The sequence below is a fragment of the Apus apus genome, chromosome 4 (assembly GCF_020740795.1).
Source record: "Apus apus isolate bApuApu2 chromosome 4, bApuApu2.pri.cur, whole genome shotgun sequence".
In the NCBI taxonomy this organism is placed as follows: domain Eukaryota; kingdom Metazoa; phylum Chordata; class Aves; order Apodiformes; family Apodidae; genus Apus; species Apus apus.
Genome location: NC_067285.1, coordinates 104,896,206 through 104,923,936, shown reverse-complemented (window position 1 = coordinate 104,923,936; position 27,731 = coordinate 104,896,206). Strand labels below are relative to the sequence as shown.

The window sequence follows — 27,731 nt, the reverse complement described above, 5'->3', positions numbered from 1 at the left end:
CCTTGAAGACCCAGCAGTTAGAAAAACATTCCAATGTCTTATTAGCTTAGCTAGAACAGAATGTTGCTAGTTAAAAGAAAGCTTACTGAAGAAAAAAAAATCAGTAAAAAGGGAAATTGGCTTCATCCTGGCTCAAACCAGGACAGGTTGACAAGACTGCATATTTTTGCCTATTGATGTAAAGCTTAGTTTGAGAGATTAGAGAGCACTTCCAGATGTTTAGTAAATCAGCCTGTCCTATAAACCTTTTTGTTTATCTAAGACACATTTTCAAAGTCACAAAGGGAAAGTAAGGAACCCGAGTTCCAACTGAAAATCAAGTATCACCCCCTTTAACAAGAAAGCTGACATATTTCCTCTATAAATGCGACCATTTTTTTAAATATTTTTTTTTTTCCTGTGGAGGGATTATTTAAAAAAAAAACACACTGAAGAGCATTTGACAGCATGGTCACACTTGTGATGACTTAAAGATACAGAGCGTAACAAGACAGTTTTGTAGGAGCAAGTAGTACTTTCTACTAACTCATCTGATATGTTTGGTACAAAAAAAAACAGAGAAGGTTTCGGGGGTAAAAGTTTTTCTTCATACCTTGAACAGAAGAAGCAAAATACGTTTGGAAGTGCAAAACAGCTGGAACATTATTTTTCTCTTAATAAGCAAGCACAATGTCCACTTGTGACAGCTCTACATAGAGCAAATGTCTTTATACAATCTACCAGAAGCCTAAAGGTTTGGGTGTCTGCAGGAATCTTTCAACCAGCTTCAGTGGCTGGGATGATGTCAGCTTTGGTTATTGTCCCTGAGTTTGGACTTGAGTTCTTGAGGCCACCACTGGCCAGTTTCCTAGTGACAGCTTTTGGATTTCCCAAAACTTCAACCCAGGTGTAAGTGGTGGGTCTCTTTGAGTAACTGAACTAAAGATCAGTCCAACTTTAGAATCCAAGTACAAATCAGAGAGAATTAGGAACAAGAAACTGTAAGAAATACTAACCTAAATCTCCATTTATTTAATCTTGTGACTTTGAAAGCTTTTTAAAAGAGCTCTCCTTATCAGATTGCTTGTCTTGTTTAGGAGGACTAGAGGGGGCATAAGATTTCTATTTAAGTTTGTTCTGTATGTTACATTTGGGGTTTTTTTTAGGTGATTATTGCTTCTGCATTTCAGTCTCATTAAGGTTTGTTACATGATAAAGCTTAATTTTAAAGTTTCGACATTGCAGTCACAATGTTTTTACTAGTTCTCAATTGAAAAAAAAACTGCAGAGTAAATTGCTTACAAAATAGATTCAACCACAATCTACGGAGAAATTTTCTCTCCTATCAGGGTTAAGCATATTCACTTCCGGCCCTTCCTAATCCAGTCCATGAAGCTACACAAACGGACAGTAGAGCCAGTGCTGCTCACACCAAAAGGTAACTGGAATCAGAGTAACTCTTACCACTTCCCAAAGCCCCAGGCTGTTCTGTTTCAACTTGTGGGCCATTACAACATGAAGTATTTTATTTTCAACATTATATAGTGAAAAATAAGTTATCTTGGGTATATGTACTCAACAGTTTTGCTTTATAAATACTACAATCCTGGCAGTAGTAAGCAGAACATTGGGTACAAGCCTGCGACTCTCCTAAAACCTAGGGAGACTGCATTTCTGGGTCCAGATGGGGCATGGGAGGGAGGCACAAAACAGCTGCTCTGACTGGGAATGCCCATAGGCAAAACATCAGGTTCCTCTCTTCAGAAATCAGCAAGATGATGATGAAGGAGTTCAGGCAGCTCCAAAACTAAGTACTAGCCATGGATGCCAGTTAGACTGTGGTTCTCAGCATTGATGTGCCTTGCAAGTTCAGCTGTAGGTATCCAGTCTTTTACTGGATCTTCTACAGTGTCACAATGGGAAAAAGAACCCATCCCCATGCAAGCCAATAAGGCCACCACAAAGCATAAAACCAACACATTATTCTGGATTAAAACTGAACTAACTGGCTGTGATGGAATTCATATTCTGGCTCACCTGAAATGAACACAGCTAATCCTGCCATTAGGGTTATGCTGCTGTTGTCAGTATCATGTAAGCACAGCTTTTTTGCAGCATGGCACAAGTAAAGCGAGGGCAGCAGCAAAGAGAACAGTGGGACAGTCTTTGAAGAAGCTGCGGTCCTAAACCCAGGCTCCCCGAAGAGGCATACTGTGCATATGGCTGTTCTCGTGACTGGTGCCCCGGTCTCACAGCGTCCCACAGGCAACCTCCAAAGGAGGACCCGGGGGGGCTGCGGGATGTAGGGAGGAGCTTGGGAAGTAAAAATGTGTGAACTCCCTTCTATCATCTGTTGGGCAGGTTTAGCTACAGAAAGAGGCAATAAAGCGGCCCAGACTTCAGTTTTATTGTCGGCTCTCAGATTTTCTTTCCAAAGGAGGGCAATGTAAGTCACAGAGCTGTCAGCAAAGGAGATCCGTAGGCACGTCCCTCAGACACCTCACAGCAGGCACGTAAGAGGGCTGGGATGAGGCAAACCCACAGCTCCGTGCCGGGAAGGAGGGCGCTACCCAGCCTTGCTCCTGCACCTGTTACCTCCGGCTACCGGTAGCGTCTTCCGGTTAAAGTCCCAAACTGTGGGAATACCCCTCAAAAGTTTCCTCGGACCTTCCTTTCCAACACTATCGAGGCTTCTCGGCTTTCACGACGACAGCCGAACACCCCTAAACAGTTTTCCTCCCGCTCCCCTCCCAGGCCAGCACGCGCTTCCAGCGGAGAAACCTGCGGGGCTGAGCACCGGGCTTTATCCGGCCGAGCGTTTACACTAAACCTGCGCTTCAACACCGCCACGTCACCCCCAAACCGAGGCGCGCGCCCCCGCCCCCCGCGGCCCCCGCACGGCCGCCCGCCTCGCGCAGGAGGCCAAGCGCGCCCCCTAGCGCCCGAGGCCGGCCCCGCACCCCGCACCCCGCACCCCGCGCCCCGCACCCCGCACCGCACCCGCGGGAGGCGAACGCGGCGCCGCTCCGCATGGCACCCGCAACTCCCACCCCCGGGACGGCCTCCGCCAGGGCCCTTTCCCCTCGAAGCCGCGCCGCGGCGAGGAAAAACACCTGCCCGGCTACCGAGCGGTGCCCGCGGCTTGTGCCCAACGGCGGGAAGGGCGAGACGGCGCCTCTGCCAGTGCCGCCGCGGGGGGAGCGGAGAGGGCAGCCCGGCCGCGCGGCTCCGGGACAACCGAGGCGGGAGGATCGGCGGCGCTCGGGGCGTTGATCCGCCCGCCGGGGTGTTCCGCCGAGGCGGGCGCGGCGGCTTCACCTGGCGGGACTGAGCATGCGCGCGGCGGCGGGGCACGCCGCCGATTGGGAGTGCGATGCAAGACTAGGACGGAGCCGCCGGGCAGCCGCGACTTCGCCGAGAGCGCGCTGCCGCGCCGCCGGAGCGGGGCGCCGGGCGCCGCTCTCCATGGGATTTGATGCCGCCGCCGCCGCCGCTGCTGCCGCCTCGGACGCTGCTCCCTGCGAGGATCCAGCTCCCGCCGGGGACTCCCGTTGGCCGGACGGTGTCTTCTCCGGAGCCGCGGACTGCGCGGAGCTGGGCATGACCGAGCGGGCGGCGGGGGCCAGCCGTGCCCCGCTGCCCCGTCGCCGGTGGCCGGGCGGAGGCAGCGGCCCCGCGCTCCCAGCGGCGCCGGGCTGGCGCTGCCCGGCCCTGCCCTGAGGCTCGGCGGCCGTTGGGCAGTTGGCGGGGGGCGATGAGGGCGGCGGGGCGGGGCGGGAGCTCCGCCGGGCTCTCTAGGACGCCGGCGCCCCGCACACCCACCATGGATCTGCTGCTGGTGGTGAACACGAGCCTGGACTCCCCCAACGAGTCCCTGCCGCTACCCCCCTCCTCGCCGTCCTCTTCGGTCCTTCTCCAGCCGCCCTCTCCTTATTCCCCGGCGGCCGTGGCCAGCCTGGCGGCGGTGGTGAGCTTCCTCATCGTCTTCACCATCGTGGGCAACGTCCTGGTGGTGATCGCAGTCCTCACCAGCCGGGCGCTGAGAGCCCCCCAGAACCTCTTCCTAGTGTCCCTGGCCAGCGCGGACATCCTGGTGGCCACTCTGGTCATGCCTTTCTCCTTAGCCAACGAGCTTATGAATTACTGGTACTTCGGCAAGGCTTGGTGTAATATTTACTTGGCGCTGGATGTGCTCTTTTGCACCTCCTCCATTGTCCACCTGTGCGCCATCAGCCTCGACAGGTATTGGTCAGTCACACAGGCGGTGGAGTACAACCTCAAACGGACCCCTCGGCGGATCAAGGCCATTATCCTCACTGTTTGGCTCATTTCAGCTGTCATCTCCTTCCCACCATTGATCTCTGTGTACCGGGACCCTGAAGGAGATGTTTTTCCCCAGTGCAAGCTCAACGATGAAACATGGTACATCCTTTCATCTTGCATTGGCTCTTTCTTTGCCCCCTGCCTCATCATGGTGTTGGTCTATATCCGCATCTACCGTGTGGCCAAGCTAAGGACCAGGACCCTCTCTGAGAAGCGTACGATGCCAGAGGGGTCCTCCCAGACTGAGAATGGTTTGAGCCGTGCTGCTGGGGGCTGCATGTCCCTGAGGATGCAGCTGGGAGAGAATGGACATTACTCAGGGCACCACTGGCGCAAAGCCTCTGAGCTGGAGGACATTGAGCTGGAGGAGAGCAGCACCTCAGAGAGCAGGCGGAGGCGGAGCCGGGAGGAGCATCCCCGCAAAAGCAGCAAGAGCCAGTCCTTCTCCTACTCCTACTCCTCCAAGCACTCTAGTAGCCGACTGTCCCGTGCAAGCAATCGCTCCATGCAGCTCTTCTCATATCGCCGTCGCCGGAAGCGTAGCAGCATCTGCCGTAAGAAAGTCACCCAGGCCCGGGAGAAACGCTTCACTTTTGTGCTGGCTGTCGTCATGGGGGTCTTTGTAGTTTGCTGGTTCCCTTTCTTCTTCAGCTACAGCCTCTATGGTATTTGCCGGGAGGCATGTGAGGTCCCTGAGACTCTCTTCAAGTTCTTCTTCTGGATTGGGTATTGCAATAGCTCCCTCAACCCAGTCATCTACACCATCTTCAACCAAGACTTCCGCAGGTCCTTTAAACACATTCTCTTTAAGAAGAAGAAGAAGAACTTCCGGCATTGAACTGGAGGGATGGATTTGCCTTGAGCAGGAGTGGAGTTAAAAGAGAAGTCTCTATGCTGAAAAAGAAGGGAGGGAAGAGAACATGGGGTTTGGGCTTGGAGAGAGGGAAGAGGGCTTGCCTTCTTGGTGGTGCAGAGTGGTGATATGGAGTACAGGGACAGTGTCGGGGAGGCTGAGTGTGCAGAATGGAGACATGAGGCTGGAGGAGCAGTGCTGGAGTGCAGATGGGTAAACAGGGAGGGGAGGGATTGTCTGAATCCTGACAGAGGGTATGAGAAGCTCGCAGAGGAAACCAGGCTAAGACACTGAGCTTGGGAGGCAGTGAGTTTTTGTGGGCTCTGGAATTTTGTGGGAGAACAAGCAGAGACATCAAGAGGGAAGGATTAAGTGGCAGTGGTGTGGAGATTTGAGTATTTATAAATAAAGCAGCTGGGGCCTGTAGTGGGCTTGTCCCAGTAAGAAATTAGCTTTTACTGCTTATGTGGGGAAAGAAAGTGCAAAGTGCCAGGCACTGACAGTTTTTTTGAGTTATGAAAGGATTTAAATGTTTGCCAAAAAAAAAAAACAACCCTAAGAAAAATCCAAACTTTTCTAAATAAAGCTTTGTACTGTTAAAACCTCCTGAATTATGATTTTACACAGAGCTTTAGTGAAAGAGAAGGCATGGGGTTTTCTTTTTTTGGAGGGGTCTTTGCATAGAGAGCGAGATGGGAAATGCTTTTCTTCCCATTATTTTTGTTTGTGGGACAAACGTGGGAGTTTGCATGTTTCCATGAAATAGGAAAAAAGAGCACATGCACCCTATGACCTTATTTCCCCCCTCTTGGTTCACCAGGCAGTAAATTCCTACTCCATCCCTGTCAGATCAGTAGCTGAAACACCTTGTTGTACTGGAGCAGGTAGCTTGTCTGGACACAAGAGTTCTAAAACAACTTCCATTGGGGGGAAAAAAAAAAGTGAACTCAGCTAACATTTTCAGAATTAAAAGAAAAAAAATTGCCATCCAGCTTGATTTTCATGAGCTGGGGGGAACTTTTTTTCCCTCTTTTTAAGCCCTGAGAAGGCTTATCTCAGAGGCTGGATGTGTGCTGCTCTCATTCTCAGGCAGACAGGCAGTTGGCCATCTGCTATGCAGATTTTCATAGGAAGAGCAATCATCACAACACTGAGGTCTTTAAATCCTTTGTATTTACAGTCTTAGAACAACTAAGTCCTTTATATCTGTTTTTTAAATGAGAAGCATTCGTTGCAGATTGTGAGCTGTGTGTGTGAACAAACCTCAAAAGAAGGTGCAGCTGCTCCAAACCCTTAATACTAATGCTGCTTTATTTCCCTTTTCCTGTTTGCATTTCTAGTGTATCATTTCGGAGGATTTTGTTGGGGAGGAGTGGAGGGAAGAAGGGAGAAGGGTTTGAACAGTTATTAAAGCAAGGTGTATATCCCATGGGTTTATGAAATGTCATAAACTGTTATGAAGAGAATGAAAAACAGGACTGTGTCTGTACATTCGCCACTGAATGCACACTGAGTGTAAGACTCAGCTGAACATTTACATCCCTTCTCCCACTGTGCTGCTGCAAGGTGTGTATTCTGTTTGTGGAGTAAATACTGCTCCACTTTCTGTGTATCACTCCTTCCATAGGCAGCAGGATTTCACATCTGCCACAAATTAAGCTTTCCATAGTAAACACCTCCTTGAAAAATAAAATGAAATCTAATCTCATATGGCAGGCTTCTTAAAAAGCTACATTGAATCTATACCTGAGAATTATTAGAGCTCCACTTCTTTACTCCCTCTGTTCTGTCTGACAGGTGTCTGTAGCCTCTCTTCTCTTGAAATCTCTGTGGCATAAGGAGAAATGATAAAGCAGTTGCTTTGTTTAATCAGTGTTTCATAATAAGCATTTGGTTCACTTAACCCTGGAAGAGGAGGTCGTCACTGGCTAAGATTCTGTTGTTAATTTGATAGACAATTTAACTTCAGGGCCAGCTCAAGTGGGAGTTCTGCCTAAGGAGTAGACAGTTGCACCAAAAGCATTAGAAGTTTGCTTGATTTCACTAAAGAAACAACTGAGACATTTTCAAAGTTTTTATTCTGTATCTTATTGCTTCCTTTCTTGAAATAAGGCTTGATTTGAGCTTTTTAAACGTGCACTTAAAGAAAGGATGTTAAGACTTATTTTCAGAAACATCCCTTTGTAAATAACAAACAAGTGGGTACAAATACGTACCAGAGACAGATAAATAATAGAAAAAAACAGCAGCCAAGAGGAGGAAATTAAAAGCCATTTTCTCTTTAGCAAAATGGAGATGATTTTTAAAGTGGTATCAAGAAGAGCATTGAAACCAGGTCACATTGTTTGTAGGTAGCTAAAAAGTTCACGTTTGTTTCATCTGAAGAAACTATGTAATTGCCAGAGCAATCAAAGCTACTACCTCTGAGCTACTGGATGGCTTCATTAGAGATACCCATTCCTACCGAGATGAAGGTCTGCTTTTGTCACTTACTGCTCATTCAGAGTGGTTTCCCAGCCTGCACACACACATAGCAGTTTCACTGTTGCGCTGCCTTTGAAATGAGATTTGTTGCCTGTACACATGATCCTTCCCTTTTCGTTTTTCCTTGTAGAATTCAAGGAGTCTATGAAAATGAAATTTATTTGACAGTCAGATTTTAGTGGACGTGAAGTATATATGGAATGACTGATGTGCCTTAAAAGTAATTTCTTGCTATAAAATTATTCTGTGGTCATTATAAGCATAAAGGAAATAATGCTTCTGTTTTTGTTTTGCATTCCAAATGTCTAAAAGGTATTAATGCAGCTACTGAACATCTATTGGCAGCAGAATACTTACAAACAGGGCATTTTCTGTGGTTTTAATTTACTTCTCATCACAGTTACTCATCTGATTCAATACCTCAAGAGGATCTTGTTTCTTCTGAGCTAGACAGAAAGTAATACCCATCAATAAAGATGCTCAGTATACACCCCTTTTAAGTGCATTTCCCTCTAAATTAGTGAATACAGAGGATTTCTATAAAAATTGGTTTTAATGTAACTACTGAATATGCTTCAAGGAAGTAAAATGGGGCTGATTTATTTTTTTTAATTAGAGCGTTCTCTTATTACTTGTAATAGCTGAAGACTGGAATTTGTAACATACTGCCTAGTGTTAACTTTTCATGAAAAACAGCTCTGCTACTGTGGTTGTGCTTCCACTGTAAGTTGACTAGTAGCATATACAGGAAACAAATAGTCAATGCAGCTTTTGCTTAAGACAAAGGTGGAAGATGTTTTAAGTTTTGAGTGTGTCCAGTTGTGTCTTTGATCACATCTGATTAACTGTTTGAAACATTCTACTGCTGTTGAAGAATGAAATGTTGCTATGAAGCCATATTGATTTTAGCAACTAGCACCTGTTTTTTAACTGCTCGTTTGCTCATTTCACCATGAAAGAAGTTTTCTGGCAGTCTAAAATGAAAATTAATGTTTTCTTTTCAAAACTAATTTTCTGAACAGTAGCATCATTGGTTGATTATTGAAATACTAAACAGTATAACTTAGCTGGGATGGGAACTCAGTGCTGTTGTCCTTCAACTCCCTTCTCTGGGAGTTTTGCATGAGGGAGAACAGTAGAAGGCTTGAGTCAGATGGAAGGGGTCATATGTAGGAGATTTGACAGGATCACAGCTTTAAACCATTGTCTAAAATAAGAATCAGGCCCTTCTCTTTCTGTGTGATCCCTGTTCTGAAGAGTCATTGTGCTCCAAAATCACTGTCAATTTCTGAGAAGTAGACCTATGTTGAAAGAGTAACTGTGAGAGCAGCTTTGCCCACATTGATCTGTTTCACCCTTTGTGAGTAATCCCAGAAAACTTCAGTGGAGTTTATTTGTGAATGAGGGAGCTACTCAGTGTGGGCAAGGTTGTTCGGAGTTTCCTTAGACATTGCCTGTTTGGTTTTTTTTTTGTAGATGTGCCTGAGGAATGTATGCAAACATTTGTGCATTACTGTATAGGAACTGAAAGAAAACAAGCCTCTCTGTTTAACTTTGACCAGTGTTCAGACTCATAGAAGGTGTGGGTCAACAGGTTTTTTACTATATAACCAGGGCAGCAAATCTGTCTGTATTTTCAGTATAAGCTGTGTGAAGAGCATTATCTGATTGCATTTGGTTTTTGGAGAAAAAAAATGTAGGCCTCTTCCTTGCTCTGTGGAAGTTGATATTGGTTAGAACAGCATCTGAGAAGTGTAGAGATTTTGTAGGAAATGTCAGTAATTACATGCATTTCAGGAGAATGTTCTAACCTTAAACTCTGACTGCAGTCAAGGAGGAGAGAATGAAGCTGTGCAAAACGAAGGCCAGATGCCACTTTTGAGTTCATTTTCATGGTTGCTCATTGTGACCTTGTTGGTGAGGAGAAGGCAACTAGATGCTTCAGAGAAAAAGCTCTGATTTGGAGGGGGGATGGTACGTGAGGAAGTGACTACCCACAGCACCGGAGGAGTTAATATTTACTTACCTTATTCGCACAGTAGACAAATACAGTGGAAGAAATTGCCTTTTTCATTGCACAATAGCAAATATTAATTTGCCTTTCAGATCTGTAGGTCAGCTAAGCTGTACAGAAGATGACAGGATAAGGTAGGGTTAGGAGATTGCTCACTTTAATGTTCAACACCAAGATTAAGTTTGTCCTTTGTCCTTGAAAATAAGCCCAAAATACAATTTGGCACTTGGACCCAAAAGGCCATGTAACATCAGTACTACCACACTGAATGTAGTCTAGTTTTAGGAAAAAGCATCAGTTTGTATTATACACCCTGCACATCTCTATTTCAGGACAGAAATGTCTGACATTTAAGGCATGTGAGAAGGGAGTAATCAATGGTTTGAAGGGTCGTGTGTGTTGTGAAATTTCCCTAGATTTCTATTCTGATGACTGAGCCATCTTTCATTTGTAGCTTCCCAATCACTTTGAACTCTTAAGACTTTGGGGACGTATCTAACATGGAAGCAGCAGAAATACTGCTTCTCAAGGAAGCAAAAAGTGGCAAATTTCTCAATCAGTGTGCAGATGGTTATACCAGATGTCCAGTCCTCCAGTGGATGGATGGCTCTGCTACTGATTTTAGTGGGAAAAGCTGGGATGTTTTCAGCTCACAGAGATAATCATGCTTGGTCTGATACCTACACTCGGTACATAGCCTTTGTTTGAAGTGGAAACCCTTATGACAGAAGACATTTTAAGGAGTTTATTCTGCTCAGGCACATGTTCTTCACTATACCATCCCAAACATTTTTTTAATTCAACTGCACAACAGTTGATAAGGTATAGAAAGGTTGTCAGCATCTTACAGAAAAAAAAACGGCATGGAAAATACTAGGAATTGAAAGCTGGTGTCTTAGTCCTAGCCTAATATCTTACTGTGATACCAGTTTTCCTCCCCAGACCCCCTTTTTTCTTTTGGAAAACAGAAATTCATGCAAAATTGCAGAAGCTTATTTTTAATAGACTACACTGATGATACTGTTTACACTGGAAAAAAAAAACACTTCTCTGTCAATAAATGGCATTCTGCTGTAAAGCAATTTTCTTTACTTCTCTGGAAAATCTAATGAAAAGTTAAACAGCACTTAATTCAATTTGTCTGTATGTAACTATTTTTTAAAAAATGCTTTATTAAAGGTCCTGAATGTAAAGTACACAAATCAAATATAGCTGCTGACTTAATCAAAATCAGTTAGTTGTGTTTCAGCATTTTTGTGAACAGCATTCATTCATTTTGTATGATACTCATTCCTGATAGCTCTCTGCTGACAGAGAACACAGTACACCCTGTTGACAACAGAAAGAAAATGAGGATTCATATTTCCCTCCATTAACTCTGTTAAGTCTCCTCCAATAAATTAAAAAGCAAGTAGGTCTTTTGGTGTGATGTCTAGTAAGTGACTGGAGTCAGAAAAATCATAATCTGACTGGTTCTGAGATGTACAGCACCTTTAATAGAGAGGCTAAGCCTAGTCTGCAGGGATGTGCTTCTCTTGTTTTTGTTCTCTATGCTTTTGACCCAACATTTCAAATTATTTCCTCTTCAGTAGCACACTTCCAGCATAGCATCCCCTTCAACATAGTCTGCTCGAGTAAGAAATTAATGCTGAGGTCTCCCACTTCCTCACTGAGTGCTTTCACCAATAGTCTATTTATAAAGGTGATGCAGCTAAAATGCCTTTCCTTTAGGCACATAAATGTTTTATTTGGTGTAGCTTTTTGTCTCTTTGTAGACTAACACTCTCATTCCACAAGGACATTCTCTATCTGAAAAGCAAACACACTTGTCAAATACTGGGAAGAAGATGAGAAATCCTGAAACCCCCTAGCCACTCCAGGTAAATTTTAAAAGAAAAAGCCACAGCTGAACAGAGGAAGAGGCTTGATCTTGTTACTTGTAGAGATGCCCTGTCTGAGGCCACCTCCTCAGCTGTGGTTCTCATCAGATTCTGGTGCAAACAGAGTATGGAGCTGTTCAGCTGGGGCCCTTGCAGGTGTATCGAGAGGAGCAATTTCAAGTGCCCAGCTAATATTAGAGTATGAAAATATGTGCCTAGTAAGTCACTCCACATTGTAGCAGACACTCTCACTTTGGTCCCTTTTGCACTCTTAAGACCAGTTCCCACTTGCAATCTGAGTACAAGACTTGCTGTGTCTTCATTTTGTGTACCTCATCATCTGTTCTGCAAAGGGTACCTAGCACTTCTCCAGGAGCTCCCAGATATGCTGAGAGGATTTTCCAGGAGATTACCTGTGAGGTGTTTTGATGATGGGTTGTGCTATATGTAAGTACCTCCAGTGGAGTAACAGGAGTGATGCTAAAACTTCTTGATTCACTCCAAGCCATACTGTTTTGTCACCAACTGCTTGTGTGCAGAGTTTTGAAGTGCCTGTAAATGTGCATTCACTCAGGTTGGCATGGATTTGCTTACATCAGCAGCAATTCCTGTCAGTGATTAAAGGGAGACTCTGGACAGCCCATTGAACTGCTGGTTTTGATTTGCCACGTGGTATATTGGAGGAACATGATGCATCGTTTTAACAACACAATTGGCATAGAACGGATTGAAGATTCCTGGATGGCATGTTTTTCTGCTAGAAAAATACCACTTTGAGATATCTTTCCTTAAAGAATGTGTCTGTTTTGCCCCATATATAATGGAAACCAAGACATCTTTAATCAGCTTCTGCTAGCCTGACTGCTTACTGGTTTGGCTGGCTGGCTCCTGGGCAGGCAGCTGGATAAGGTGCCAGAAAGCTGAGACTTCCAGGCTCCAGGTTCCTGGGCAGCCAGGCCCCTGGGCTTAGGGGCACTCAGCTCTGAGCTCCATTATCACAATATCTAAATGCTTCATAACCTTTGTTATGATTAGTCTGTCAATGTCTTTGTACATTAAGGAAGGACTACCATGCCCTTTTTGCTGATGAGAAACCAAAAGATTAATGGCATTTAAGCAAGTAAATCTTAACAAGCTTCTACTTTATGTAGATCCTTCCAGTTGCAAATCTACTATTGATTCTCAAACCCCTGTAAACTCTAGTGTGTGAAGTTCTTCCTGTGCTTTAAAGTTCTGCTTCTGCCTCTCTAAACACTGCATGTCCACAGAACTTGGACATTAATCTTACTAGGATACACAAACAAAATATTTCTCTCCTTTGGCTATCTCCATCTGGTAGGTAGGTTGCACAGTTCAGGTTTTGCAGAACAAGAAAAAAATAAGGCACTGCCTCCAGTTTGTGAGGAGGCTCTGGCATCACTAGTCTATTTTTAAGGACTGTATTTGTATTTTTAGTCACCAGTGCTGGATTCACACCATTTCTAGATGCCTGTTTTTTCCATGTATTGAAAAGTACCCTTGGGGCATAACTCTGACCTATGATTTACACCCCAGAATGGTGGAATTCTGCTGTACTTCTGGCAAAATACAGAAATAAGAAGTATTATTAATAAAAAAACCCCAAAAACATAAAAACAAAACCAAACAAAAAACCCCAAACAGCAACAAAACCACCACCACCAAAAAACAACAACAACAAAAAAAACAATGAAACAAAAAAACCCTAAGATCCAAAAAAAGTTACCACTCAGTCTACCTCATTCATGGGTAAAGGCTCAAATTCAAGTCAAAAACCAGATAAACCAGGGAAACTCATGTTTCCCATTTCTTTTAGTATCTGTCAAGTGTCTCAGAATACAGTGTGGATGACTAGATTATTCTTTTCTCACACTTGGAAGGTCACTTTTCTTGAGATTACTGAATTTAAGTCTTCAATACGCCAGAAATTACCTGGAAACCCAATGAAAAATAAATGTTATAAAGTCAAGAAATTATAGAATCATGGAATGGTTAAGGCTGAAAGGGACCTTAAAGAATGCATTATTACATTAGGCATGATGGACTTCCTAACTGGCAATATATGTGTAGGGAGCAAACATTTTTGGCTATTCATAGAATTCTAGAATTGTTTGGGTTGGAAGAGACCTTAAAGATCATCGATTTCCAACCCCCCTGCATGGGCAGGGACACCTCCCACTAGATCAGGTTGCTCAACACCCCATCCAGCCTGGTCTTGAACACATCCAGGGATGAGGCAGCCACAGCTTCTCTGGGTAACTTGTTCCAGTGTCTCATCACTCTCACAGTGAAGAATTTCTTCCTAATAGCTAACCTAAATCTACCCTCTTTCAGATTAAAACCATTAGCCCTCATCCTATCACTACATGCCCTTAAAATAAGTCCCTCCCCAGCTTTCCTGTAGGCCCCCTTCAGGTACTAGAAGGCTGGTGTAAGGTCTCTCTGGATGTTTCTCCAGGCTGAACAACCCCAATTCTTTCAGCCTGTCTTCACAGGAGAGGTGCTCCAGCAACTCTGTATAATTTTCAGGCAAAGTGGTGACCACAGAGTGAACTTGAATGCCAGGTGAACATTTTGTACAAAGGAGGCTTCCTGACAATATTTACCACATTAAAAAATGCCAGCCAATGTCTATCAAACTCATACTTTTCATAACTTAGGGAAGGGATTGTCCCCAAATATAGTATTAAGGAAAAAAAGCATGTAGAAGTAATTGTAAAAAGTAGTCATGCATAGTGAATGTGGAAGGAGAAGAAACCAGTTTGTTCCTGCAGAAAGAGTTCAGCAGCAGTTCATTCTTACGTAATTCTGCCATCTCCAGCTTGGAATAACTGACAGTCACATAGGTTGAGGCTGCCCTCAGGTTACAGTGTTTTCCAAAAGCGTCAAAACTTTTTGTGTTAACTAGATTTTTGCTGTAGTAACAGTTATTGTTAATTAATGACAGAAATTACTTTCCCTCATCCCTTTCTTTCAGAGGAGAAACAAGCAAACGAAAGATACTTTACAGGACTACAAGAATAACTGTTCCTTTTCTATTTTGGTAATGCAAAAATAAACATTAGGAATAAACATTAAAAGGAGTCATTAGGACTTTTGGATGCAAATTAACCATTTCATTATCTGATTAATCAAGCACAACTCAATTAACTCAATGCACTTAGTTATCCCTGAGGTTTTATATGTCCTGTAATAAAATATCTCTGTTGCCCAGAGAGGCTGTGCTGTCTGTCCTTAGATGAGTGGATAATGCCCTGAGTGACCTGGTTTGGCCTTGTAGCTGACCCTGCTTTGAGCAGGAGACTTGACTAGAGACATCCCGAGTTCCTTCCAACCTGAATTAGCCTATGACTCTAAGAGCTGACTCCTAATAATAAACAGAAGGAAAGTCCTAATAATTGGATAGAAAGATGCACTGTGTATGGTTATAGGTGGGCAAACTTAGCTCATCTCTTTCTCAAGCCATTTGGATCGCTACATCTTTTCTATCTGCCATGTGCAAATGCTGTCTAACACACATTTGGCTGGGTCCAGGCCACAAAGTTTTTCTTATTTGTTTAGAATTCATTCAGTAGCTATAGACCCCTGCAGCATGTTCCCTTTCCCTGTGTTACCCCTCCCCACCTCCAATCCCTAACATGGTAGAGGCACATATACATACAAATATTTTTCAAGCATTTTCTATAGAACTCCAATCAAAATATTGTCTTTTTTTCTCAAATAAAACAAGCTATGGTAATGTCCAGAAAGTCAAATGTGTTCATGATCTGCTGACTCTAAAGTGGTGAAGAATATAGATTATAAAGCACCAAGTCATGATTTATACCCTAGCTTCCACGATCAGGATAACAATAACAAAGAAGTGAATATGTGTTTCTGTACACAGCTGAAGACTTTAGTTAAAGCCTGGGCTATGGGAGTCTCTAACCATGACACATGTTGTGTCATTCCTCATTCATTTTGCATGGAAGGTGTCTGACCTTTCTGTAGAGGTGGCATTTCAAAGGATCAGGCTCTAGCTGATGAATTCATGAATATCTTGTCATAATCTGGAATTGCAAATCCTTTTCTTCCTTTCAAAATGTCAGTAATGTTTCTCTGCAGATACGATGCGGATGCCATTGCAAGGCATGGCAATACAGTTGTCTGTTCCATGGAAGTGATAAGGGTTGTTGTTTGCCACTAAATATATCACAGGGCTAGAAAATGCTCTTAACATACGGTTAAAATCCTTCACAGAGTCACAGAATTATCAGAGTTGGAAGGGACCTCTAGAGATTATCTAGTCAAACTCCCCTGCTAAAGCAGGGTCCCCTAGAGCACATTACTCAGGGCTGCATCCAGGCAGGTCTTGAATATCTCCAGAGAAGGAGACTCCACAATCTCCCTGGGCAGCCTGTCCCAGTGCTCTGTCACCCTCACCCTAAAGAAGTTTTTCCTCATATTTAAATGGAACTGCATATCACAGAATCACAGAATCTTAGGAGTTAGAAAGGACCTCAGAAGATCATCCAGTCCAACCCTCCTGCCAGAGCAGGATCACCTAGAGTACAGTATGTTCTATGTACTATGTTCCAGCTTGTGCCCATTGCCCCTTGCCCTGTCACTGGGAACTACTGAAAAGAGTCTGGCTCCATCCTCCGTGCACCCACCCCTTCAGATACTTGCAGGCCTTGATGTAGCTTACACAAGTACATCTTAGGGTATCTATTTCCTCTCTGTGTCTGCCCAAAAAAGAGACATGACTCCTGGAGCCAAAGCTGCAGCAAGAGCTGCTTGCTGCAGGCTCCAATCTGTGGACACTGCTGAGGCAGCTGAAGCCCACGTGGGTGAGCAAGTGCCAAATCAACAGTGTCATGAAGCCACGGGCTAGGTTTGTTCCTCCTTAAACTTCTTCATGGAATCAAGAGGATACAGGTACCCATTGCTACAGCTGAAAATATGCTCTTCTCTTTCATTGTCAAACCCAGTCCTTTCTTTCTGCACTCCTCCACTGTCTTTTATAAAGCTCCAGCGGTGCTTGGTATCTTTCACGCTCCCACACAGCTTCACAAGCTTCAGAAAACTCTTTCAGGACCTTTTATGTCATGATAGGGACTCCAAAAATATTTTAAAATGCCACCAGATTTATTCAGTCTTTGGTACTACTCAGATGGAGCAAAAGAGCTAAGTCTGGGCCCAAAACTTTGAAAATCTGAAAATTCAGTTTCCTAAAAAATTGACAGCAAGCAGACACATTATTGAGAACTGCACAAGGATTCATATCTAGTTCCATTGCTGACCTCTAGCCCTGTGTAACGTGATTTGAACACGTAATTTCAATCTATTGCCTCTTCATTTCATGGTAGGATATGCACAATATTACTTCATTCCTAAATATTTTTGGAAGTTATGAATAAGAAGAAAATGCCATGGAAGTCCTAGATCATGATTGTTAGGAAAACATAAAAACTGGAGTGTCACCAAGGTACTACTTGTTAAAGAATAAATCTGCCCCCTGGTTTTGCTTTAAATTACTTGAAAGTGGAGGGTTGCAACATACATCATCAATGTCTACTTTCACATCTAACTTTTGTAGCTTTCCCAAGCTCTTGAACACTGAAGCAGCTGTAAAAACTTTGAGTTTGCTATTTTATGTGTCTAAAGAAGATATTATAGAACTGATAATTAATCAGTGGGTGTTGGTCTGTTTTCTCAAGTAACAAGATTAGAGGAAACAGCCTCAAGCTGCACCAGGGCAGGTTTAGATTGGATATTAGGAAAAATTTATTCACTGAAAAGGTTGTCAAAGTTTGAACATGCTGCCCAGTACTTAAATACTTTTAAGCATTTAAAAAACGTGTAGGTGTGGTGCTTAGTGACATGGTTTAGTGGTGGAATTGGCAGTGTTAGGTTTACGGTTGGACTTGATCTTTTCCAACCTAAGCAATTCTATGATTCTATTATTATGGCTGAAAGCCAGAACTATTTTTAGAGCAAAACTTTTGTCTTATATTTTCCTGCTTAGCTGAAGTTCATATTCTTCACAAATATTCAGTACAAAACCTCTCAATGTCTGTGGTACAGGATTATGAAGGAGGTATTAATTTCTGTGGGAGCTGTGTTTCTGGGAGCAACACTTGCACTGAGACTGATGTATCTGAGGCAGTTCCTGTTTTGGGGTTACTTCTGTGCAGATTCAATATCTAGAAGCATGATTCCTGGTCAGGATACAAATAATGACAAATTGTCTAAATGTGGAAAAAAGTCTGGAATGATAAATGTCAACCTTTTGACTACATATATCCAGAAAACTGCACTTGTGAGGCTTCTAAATCAGTGTGCTCTGTTTCTGTTCATTGGTGTTATTTTTATACCTAATTCCCAAGCAATTGCACATCCTACAATGACAACTACATATGTCCCAAGATTAAAATATCAGAAATAATCCGTTTTTAAACCTTCAATGCTCAAAACAAATGACGAGTGCTTTCTTTATATGCTAGCTAAGTATTCAACCTGAAACAATTAAATAATTACATTGTGTAAAAGTACAGTTCAAGATAACAGTATGTTTTTATTTGATATATTAAAACTGTAAATTGTCCCCTTAGATTTATTTACTGTATACATAAATGTATTATGGGCCTTTGAAAGTTTGGTTTTGTCTTTAAGTTCCATTTTTATTCTTTTTTAAGGAGCAATCACACACAGAGTCAGGCAAATATTTCCGTTAATAGCCTCAGGGATCCTTGGCAAGCGTGTAATTGTCTATGCACTGACTCTATAACTGAATTGCTTTTGTTAATAATGGGATATTGGTTTCATAGGCCCCTGACTGCTCCCTTTAATACCCATTAATTATCATTTAACTTTTTTTAATGAATGTCGCTTTGCCTTTTTCTTCCTTCATGTTTCTTTTGTTTCTTCCCTGTTCCACAAACCCCCTGCAAAATGCAACAAGTGCAAGAAAATGAAGCAGCAACAGTACTGTAATCTGTCCTTCACAGACTCCTATTCATTTCAAATAGACAACTAGGGCACTGCAATAGAATTAACTGATGTTAGAGCTCAAAGACACAACCAGGCTCACTCTGCTCATTCACAGCTGCCCTTCCCAGAAGTAAAAGAGGTGCTGCTGCCTTTTTGTAAGCTTTTAGATCCAGAGACCTATAAAACTGAAAAATAATGCTTTCTTTGGTTAAGTGTATCTGGCAACAAATTTGAGTAATACATAAGGAAGGGCACAAAGGTTACCAGTTCTGCAGCATGCACCAGCTACAGATGCCTACTAGTCCACTACAGGTGGCTATTAGTCCATCAACCTCAGCTTCCAAATGGGGCCTAGGAGAGACCGATCCATTAAATAGGCAGCATTTCATCACCGATGAAATGTTCCAGTGCAGATGACTTGGTTTTTCCTCTAGCTTTTAAAAGAAGCTTCAATCTGTGCTGGAAACCAGTATGTGATATTTCAAACCCCCAAAATAGCAAATAAAATTAGTGCTTAGGTCAACTGGGCTATTAAAACCATAACTACGGTTTTGCTGGAGTAACGATTGCAATATATGTTGTCCAGTACAAACAAACAGATTCAGCATATGTGACCACAAATTACAGTTCTTAAAATACTGATTATTCCAAAGTCAGGTAGAGAAATACTGAAGAATTTATAACTCCAGCCTTCCTTTGCTGCAATACAGCCTCATGGTATTGATTAGCAAATCCTATGAAAAGACTGTAGAGCAGAAAACATCATTCATTCATGAAATGGAAATAGGCTGTTACACAGCATTTATTTTGCATGGGCCAACTACTCATAATTTTTCTAGAAAGGATTTATTGTTGTACTTGAACTTGAATTCTGGGGCTCAGAGGGATGAAAGGGAAGGAGCCCTTACCTTATAAAGGTTTTTACACACCTGCTGTGTTCAACTGCTACTGATCAGCGGATGGAAAGGAAAAAAACAAACTACCTCTACCCAAGTCACAGAAGATGGGAGCCTTTCACTCCTGTTTGCATAGGGATTCTTACACTGTATCTCCCCAAGTTATGATGTGTTTACTATTTAGTAATGATTATTTTACATATATCTATAAGGCTATCAAATGGACAAGATTTTCCTCTATGCCACCCCAATCAGTTTTTCACAGTTTTAATATATATATTTTTTTTTTTTAATGGAAAACACCGATGTTAGGGAAAACTCCTCCAAACCCTATGACTCAAGGCCCCTTTTCTGTATTTTTATTCCTCTACACCTGTCTTCCTACTTGTACATTTTTTCAATTGTGCTACAGAACTGGGGAGAAAAGTAAAAGAAACCTTACCTGCAAAAAGCCAGAGAATTTCCAATTGTTTTTTTCTTTTAAAAGTTCTTAAATTCCAAGACAAACAGAAGGAAGACTGGAATGGAAAATTTTGATGACTAATATGTCATTTGTTGGCAGAGATTTTTGTATGAGATATCATGGTTATAAACTACTGTTTGCCATTTGAGCTTAGAGGTGAGTACCTGACAGGAGTATTTCTGCTTTTGGTTTTATTCTCTATTAGGAGTAAAATTTGTAACGCTTTTGTCAGAAGTTGGATTTCACCACTGTTAACTAAACAAACCACGATGGTCTTGGGGAAGACTACTCAAACACATGGCTACAGCTTAGCAGTTGCTGGCTCAGATGATTAGCATTGGTTGTTTTCAAAATGAGCTGCTCCATAAGCATGGCAAAAACTCAAGCTTGGAACTTAGGTCTCTTCAGGGAATGGGATTTGAAAACCTTGCTTCCCAAGCAAAGAACACTGTATTAAATCTCCTTGCTTGGATGATAATGAATTTCTATTGTTATGGGTTAGGAGCTTTTGAAAATAATTTCAGGGAATCTTTTGTTTTGATAGAACAATATCTTTTATTATTCAGTCCCTGCCATCAACACTCTTTTTTCATAATATGTTCTATCAACAAAATAAACTGACAATCATTCAGTGAGTGTAAACTCCTGTCAGGTTCATCTACTGCACATTTCTTGATGAAAAATTTGTGACAATTCTAAAGCCAACTGATCAGCAAGCTGATTTTTTAATCATATGGGTGAAAATATTTTACTAAAAATGAGATATGAAAAAGAATTAGCTCATTGTTACTGAAGCAGAGATTGCTTTATATTTTTACCTCCTAAGATGCAGCTGAAAAGATCCTTATTAAGAAGAGAATGCCGTTTTCCAAAAGAATTTGTGGCAGTAACAGCTAGTGAGGCATTTTTTATTAGCTTCAGGAGGGAATGCCTGTTACATAATACTATAGCAATCATTTCAGGGCACAGGATTCAGAGCTAGATTATGAGGAGAAAACATTCAAGAGGGCACAGATTCAGAAATTTGGTTTTGAAACCTCTACAGAATTGTAATTTATAGATTTCCTGTGAATAGTGAATTATGAAGAGTGCTATTGCTCAGGTAGACTAAGTATATACATTTACTACATGATGCAAATACTTTAATCTTGCCCTAATAGGTATGGAAGCTGTTTCTTAGTATACAGAATTGAGACTTCAAGCTGTAATAATAATATAGTGGATTTTGGGGAAAGCCCAGAAGAAAAAACAGAGAAATTTTGTGCTCAGAGAAGGATGTGAAGAATAGTTTCCATTCTGATATTGAGGGGGAAAAGTCACACTCCGTTTACAATAATGAATGCATGTTTCAAGCTAACTAACTGGATTTCATCTACTTGTCTGTCAGTAGCCATGACATTGTTATTTCTTTTTATTTCATCTTCTCCCCAGTAGGGTTCACTTATTGGCACAGGTGGATTCTGATATCAAAGGCAATTTCCAGTTGGCTTTAGGACATCTATTATTTAATTTTTCCCTTTAACTGCGTTTTCTCTGTCACCAGAAGCTTCTGAAAACTCTTGTATTTAAAAAAGGTTGTGGGGCTAATTCCCTGCTAGGATATTTCTATGGAGCTACACTAGTAACAAATGTCACCTTTTAAGTTTCACTCTCACAACAGTATCTTAAATTTCTCGATATCTTTTTCTGGTAGCCTGTAAAACCTTTATGAAAATAATCAAAATTGATACCCTCACCAAAGCCCAGTAGCAAACTAGCAAGTCACAGTATCCATCACTTCTCTCCTAAGCTACTGAAGAGTGACTGGAAAGGGACTCATGGCCTGGGGTCACAAAGCAAAGCTTTTTGAAGGAGACAGGCTCCCTGGGCTGACTGGAGAAGGACATGTTGGATCCAGAGGATTTTTAAGGTTCCTTCTAACACAAAGCATTCTATGATTCTATTACTTTGCACCTCCTTATGTTGTGGCTTAGCACAGTAAGAGGCCAAGCACTGGAAGGGATCCTGCAGGATCCTTCAGTTTACCAGCCATAGCAATTGTAGAAAGAGGCAGTTGCTCAGGAAGGTCAATTGGTCTGTCAAGAGGGATAAAATCACAGTAAAATTGTGGACCAGCACACTGGATGTCAGTGGCACCTCAGGAATCTCCATGCCATGTTCCACAACATGGGGCAAATGTCCTTAGTCATTCAGAGGCTGAACCTCTCTGGCGACATTGCTGCTTATGTGGGGATATGCTCTACTTATCCTGGTAGGGACAGGGTGGTGTCAACTATATAATTGTAAAAAAATATTGTTTGAGTAGCTGATGGCAATGAAAGAAGAGACCATTTGTAATCCTATCCACTCTCCCAGTCAGACAGGTTTTGGAGATAATTTTTTAACATTTGACAAATAGCACATGGATATACTGAAGGAAAAATTAACCCTTTCTCAACTAGTGGACCAAAATATGCTTTAGCTTTCTGAGGGTCAAGACTGTATGAACATGGTTCAGAGTAGATTTAGACAGATCCTGTAGAATATGACTACAAAATTTATTTGTGCACCATGGTTACTAAAGAACTGTTGATTGACAGATGAGCAGGGAGTGCTTTTGTGCTTCAGAGCACTATGGTGTGCAAATAGGTGAGCAGTACCCTGATATTGTTGCATAAAGCTGGAAAGCTGCAGGGGTAATTGGTCTTGACTCAAAAGAAAATAGAATCCAGAACAGGAGAGATAATTTGGGGATATCATAGTAACAAATGGAAAAAAAGGGCATTTCTCTGAATATTTTTTCACACACTTACAGCTACCTAAACCTGACAAGCCATCAGAAATACCAGAGACAAAGATATTTGCATTTCTAAATCACCGACTGCCTAGAAGCTAAATTCTTTCTCTCTAAGATCATGAGACCTTGCTAAACAAAGCCAATGCCAAGAGCTGCCTGTAGGAAACATCTCCATTAAGAGCTCTATTCTGAACCTTTTTGCATCAGAGCTTTATTTATGTCATGTGCTCTTGTATGCATGTTTCCTGCCAGCTCAGGAGTGCATAATCAATCCTACATAAGATGTATTCCAAGGCCACTAAGCAAGACTCAATTAAGGATACACTTCTGGTGTGCTTAAAATGGTTCTGTTGTAAGATTTATTTTTATGCTGACATATATGTCATCTCAGTAAATCCTTCAATCACACTCTAGATATAAGGCTGTAAGCAAAATGCTCCTATGGACAAATAAACATATGGATTTAAACTATTAAACAAAAAACGTTTATATGAGACAGTGGTAACATTCACTGATAGAGCCAGGTAGCATTGTTCATTTACAGCTAGCTCTCTGAAGGAACTTGGGGATCACAGTGCCCAGATTTGTGCCCTGTGCTGAACGCTGGTGATTAATAAACTCTCAAATTAAGGCATTTATACATTATATGGGGGCAGAAATCTCATGTATTGAGAGTGGGAGAGTATGAATTTCTGCAAAAAGTGCATGTTAAGTACATTGATGCTGTGAAAATCTTGATTGCATGGATGAAGTGGGGTGAAGGGACATTTTCTCAGGGTGTCTCAGGCAGCTAATTTGGCTTCAGGAGTGTACCTTTTTTTCTTTTTTCTACATGGACTCCATGAGGTGAATTTGGGATCTAAGCTGTATTTTTGTAACTCAGGTTCTCCAGAGAAGAAATTTGAGCCTTATTTCTCATGGTTTCCCTCTAACCAGAGCTTTGCAGAGTAATCTGACAGGGGAGAGCCACTCTCATTCACGGGTGGAAACTCTTCCTCCATTAGGAGTATCATGTAAATATCATTTTGCCCAGAGTAAAGTGTAACCGATGAACAAAAGTCTTACAGAATTCATGAAAAGAATGGGAAGACTTGAGCTTCAGTCCCAAACTCTCTAATGCTCAGTCTGAAGGAGGAAGAAAATAATAATTTCGGTGGCCCAGCAAATATATAATTATATTGGACAGGGACCAGTTTTAACACAACCATGTAAGAGACATGCAGGCACCCACAGGCACATAGCTTCTCACAAGGCTGTCTGGCCAGGTAGTAGGTCAACTTGAGGGCTGGAAGAGAACGCTTCCAGAGCCCTGAGGAGCTGGTGGGACAAGGGAAATATTCATATAATCCCATATGCTTTTGTGTGATAAATGGCTGTGGCCCCAGTTCTGGCTGGCTGGAATTTGCCATGAAGGGCAAATGAGGAATAGCCGCTTTGTGAGTCCCAGCAAACCCCCTCTGCGGCTCAGCCCAGGTTGTGGCAGAGAATAAAGAGAAATGCAGGTGCTTGGGGAACCTTCCTGGGAAAGTCTTGCAAGGGGGATAAGTAAAAAAAATCTCACAAGATATAAATTCCTGCATATATTAGGTGAGATCACACAAGGGCACGTCTGCCTCAGCCTCACACTGCTTTCAGGTCATACAGGCAAAGGAGATGAAACCTGACATCTGCAAGTGCTTATGGCAGAGTCTTCACATGCAAAGCTTGTTTCTCCAAACAGACTGTGCACACACAGGATTTCTCCAGCAGTCTGATGGCATGTCTGAGAGGCTCTTTTTGAAGGATTTGTTCCACTTCTGCTTTAATAAATATTCCCTCTGTTTCACAAGGAGTATTAACTTCTAATACCAGTTCCATCCCTATATTTTGCTCTCCACCTCCAGAACAGGATTAGCTGTGTACATTAAAAGAAAGCTTATTAAATAATAATAATAAAATCATTCTTTATAGTCCTACTGTTACTGTTTCCATCCATTGACTGAGGTAATGAAGGAAATTAAGTGTTCTTTAGTTTTGAGATTGCTAGCGAAATTATGCAGACAGATAGTTTTCCAGTCTTAAATCTAAATAATTCAGTTGCCATAGGATCAAAGTATGTGTTAGGCTGTCCTCAGCTTTCCACTCATTGATTCATCCTTATTCCCCTTAGCACATCTTCCCTTTGATTTGATAACGCTCATAAAAGCAGTTGGCAGTAAGTATGGTAAGTATCCAGATTGCTCATTATCATGCTTATTGTTCTAAGCCTCCTCCTCTTGTAACCATTTATGCTTGAAAAGTAAAGCCTTACCTTATGTGTACATCTGTGTAAGCACTCAGGAGAAAGTCAGATCACTGGCATTCATGCTGTAGCATACAAAAGAAATTTTGCAAAATGGTTCCATCTTTGTTGTTCTAAACCAAAATTCATGAAGTAAAATACAATAACATAAAAACCCAGCACAGTCACTAGTGATGCTTATACTCAACTTCCTCTGATGTATCAGAGCAGCTGCACTGAGATAGAAAAATTAGACTTCTCAGAGCGATGGTCTGGTTTCTTGGCTGTATTTGAGGACCAGTGGAGTTAAACACCTGATGAACTTGGGTGTTACAAGTCAAGGCCCTTTTATTCATCATTGCACCTTTCGCAAAGCATTATTCTCCAGGAGCCTATGGGGTTGCTGCTCCTTGAGTATGAGTCAGACCTCAGCAATGTTTTCCAGTTATTTTTTTATCAGAGAGGAAAGTATTCCTCATCTCATTCTATAATTCTGTTTTTTAGAGGCTGTACTTTTACAGACAGGTCCCACATGGAGGGTCATACTCAGATGCCTAATAGGTCTTTTTAAATAATTTATTACAAAAGCCTCTTCATGCCAGAATCTTTCAGGCAGTTCCCATAATCACCTTACTCTATCCTTATGTGTGTGAATACATACTTTTAAATCTCTTTGCATCCTTTTATCCTTAGCAAAGAATTCTATTTGTATCATGCCTAACAGTGAGGTCCCAATTATACAGAAGCCTCTTGTTTCTATCATGTCTAAATATAAGGTACATGAACAAACATATTTTTTGCTATTCTAATGCAGATTTTAATGCTTCCATTTTTTTTTCTACTAGCTACAAAACTTCTTGAACAGGAACATTCTGATTCACAGTTGTGCAGAACCTTGCAATTCTGTAACTCAATTTGTCTTACAGTGTGCTTAAAATTCTTCTGGAAGGAAGAACAGTGAAAATTTTTATCAGAACAAAATATATTTAAGCTTACAGCTTTATTTTTAGCTTCCTCACCTGGTTTTGTTTGATTAACAAAATTGGTTTGAAAATTGCTAGGTCTGTTTGGAACAAAAAGTTCTCAGGTTTCATTGATTATATACATCAGGTGGTTTTGTCAGTGAACAATCTCAGTTGTTTTATCAATTGGTTAAGAAAGATGATCTACAGTCATCTGAAAAAAAATTCTTATCATAAAGAAATCCAGGGGGCTTGGCAATGCCACAGTAGTTGTACTGAAACAGGAATTCTGTGTTGTAAATGTGGGGAACTGTAACACTGAAATTCAGATACTGGAAGTAGGAACAAAAGTGCTGCAAGAGGGGCTGAAAAAAATGGGGAGGTTGCTGAGAAGGGAAAATGAGACGCTCAAATCTCCACCTGCAGCTCGCTGTCACAACTCCAGGTATCATCATAAGTACTTCTGTCTAATGAGCAGCCCTGGAAGTCTGACAGACTGTAGAGAATTTCCTGCTTTAGATCAACTTAATGAATAAGCTTTCTGAGCTCAAAAGTCACATAGACAAACCAGGACATATGGGTGCCCAGAACTAAACTGCTTGTCAAAGTCAGTGCTGTCCTTTCAGTGAACAGGCTTTGGCTTGGAGGGTGAATTTTGTTGTTTTTTCTCTTAATTTCTCAATTGAATTTATACCCAGGAAAAAAACAGTTTTTCTGTAGATGTTAACATTAAACACTGCCTGTTTATGGCTTGCACAAAGTAAACTATAAAACAAAAGACAAAAACTTCAAAGGATTGTTTAGGCCACATCCCTGGCCTGGTGTAGAACAGCTGTTCCTGCATCAGTGCTCACAGAACCTCGTGAGGCTCTTGCCTCCCTCTCAGTTACAATTTTTTTCCTAACATCCAGCCAAAATTTTCTCTCTTAAACCAATTTCTCTTTGTTCGTCCTGATAGGGACGTAAAATAATTAATCACTATTCTCTTTCTGTTCAGACAACCAGGTCTGGTGAACATTTCGCATAAACACACAGGCTCATCTAAGGAATCTCTCTGATTCATTGTTTCCCTTTTTTGAGGGAAGCTGGCCTGTTGCTGGCTGATGATTTTGAGATCTTGCAAGAGTTACAATCTAGTCTCATTCTTAAATAAGATTTAAAAGTTAGAAAAGAAAAATAACAAAATTTGAAAAATCCAACAACAAAACAAAGAACCCCAAACCCAACCTTTTTATCCCACATCAGACACCTGCCTTTCTGCATCCTTGAAACATAACCAGCAGTGACATAAATAATGAAATAAAGCCACACTGTGCTGCAGCTATTTCACCCCAGAATATGCCCCACATTGCACATGGGCTGTGCAAAGCCTGTACAATGCAACTTCGCACCTCTCTACAGCACCTCCTGCATCTCTTCAACCCTTGCTCATTGGGTCATCTTGGGGGTGAAGGTCAGTGCCACCACATGTAATAAAAAGAGCAGAAGTGGGTGGGCTGGGATGTCATGGTTCAAGTCAGTGCACAGGGAGGACTGAACAAATGTTTGGAGGCATCTGGTAGAGTTTCTTATTTCTTTTGTTGAGCCTTTGAATTTCTGCACTTGGCAGATTATCTCTGAGTAAAAGTCATTCACACAGCGATAGAATTTGATTACAAAATTCCAACAACCACAAGGAGATTCTTTTCTGCATTGCATTGCAATTCTCACAATGTAACCTTCCCTTTCAAACAATTAAATACTTCTTTTTTAGTGGCTAGGCTCTGAAATTGTCAGATCCTTCCCCATGTTCAAACTCTTACATCAGAGCCTAAAGGGCCTGATGTACCCAGGATCAAGGAATCTCTGGGT

General features: G+C 41.9%; 1 protein-coding gene across 1 annotated transcript; it reads left to right on the top strand.

Annotated features, from left to right (window-relative positions):
• Positions 1-3,454: 3,454 nt before the first annotated feature.
• ADRA2C (adrenoceptor alpha 2C) lies at positions 3,455-10,443 on the top strand. The gene has a single exon (XM_051619336.1). The coding sequence runs from the start codon at positions 3,734-3,736 to the stop codon at positions 5,138-5,140; it is 1,407 nt and encodes a 468-aa protein (XP_051475296.1). The 5' UTR covers positions 3,455-3,733; the 3' UTR covers positions 5,141-10,443.
• Positions 10,444-27,731: the final 17,288 nt, after the last annotated feature.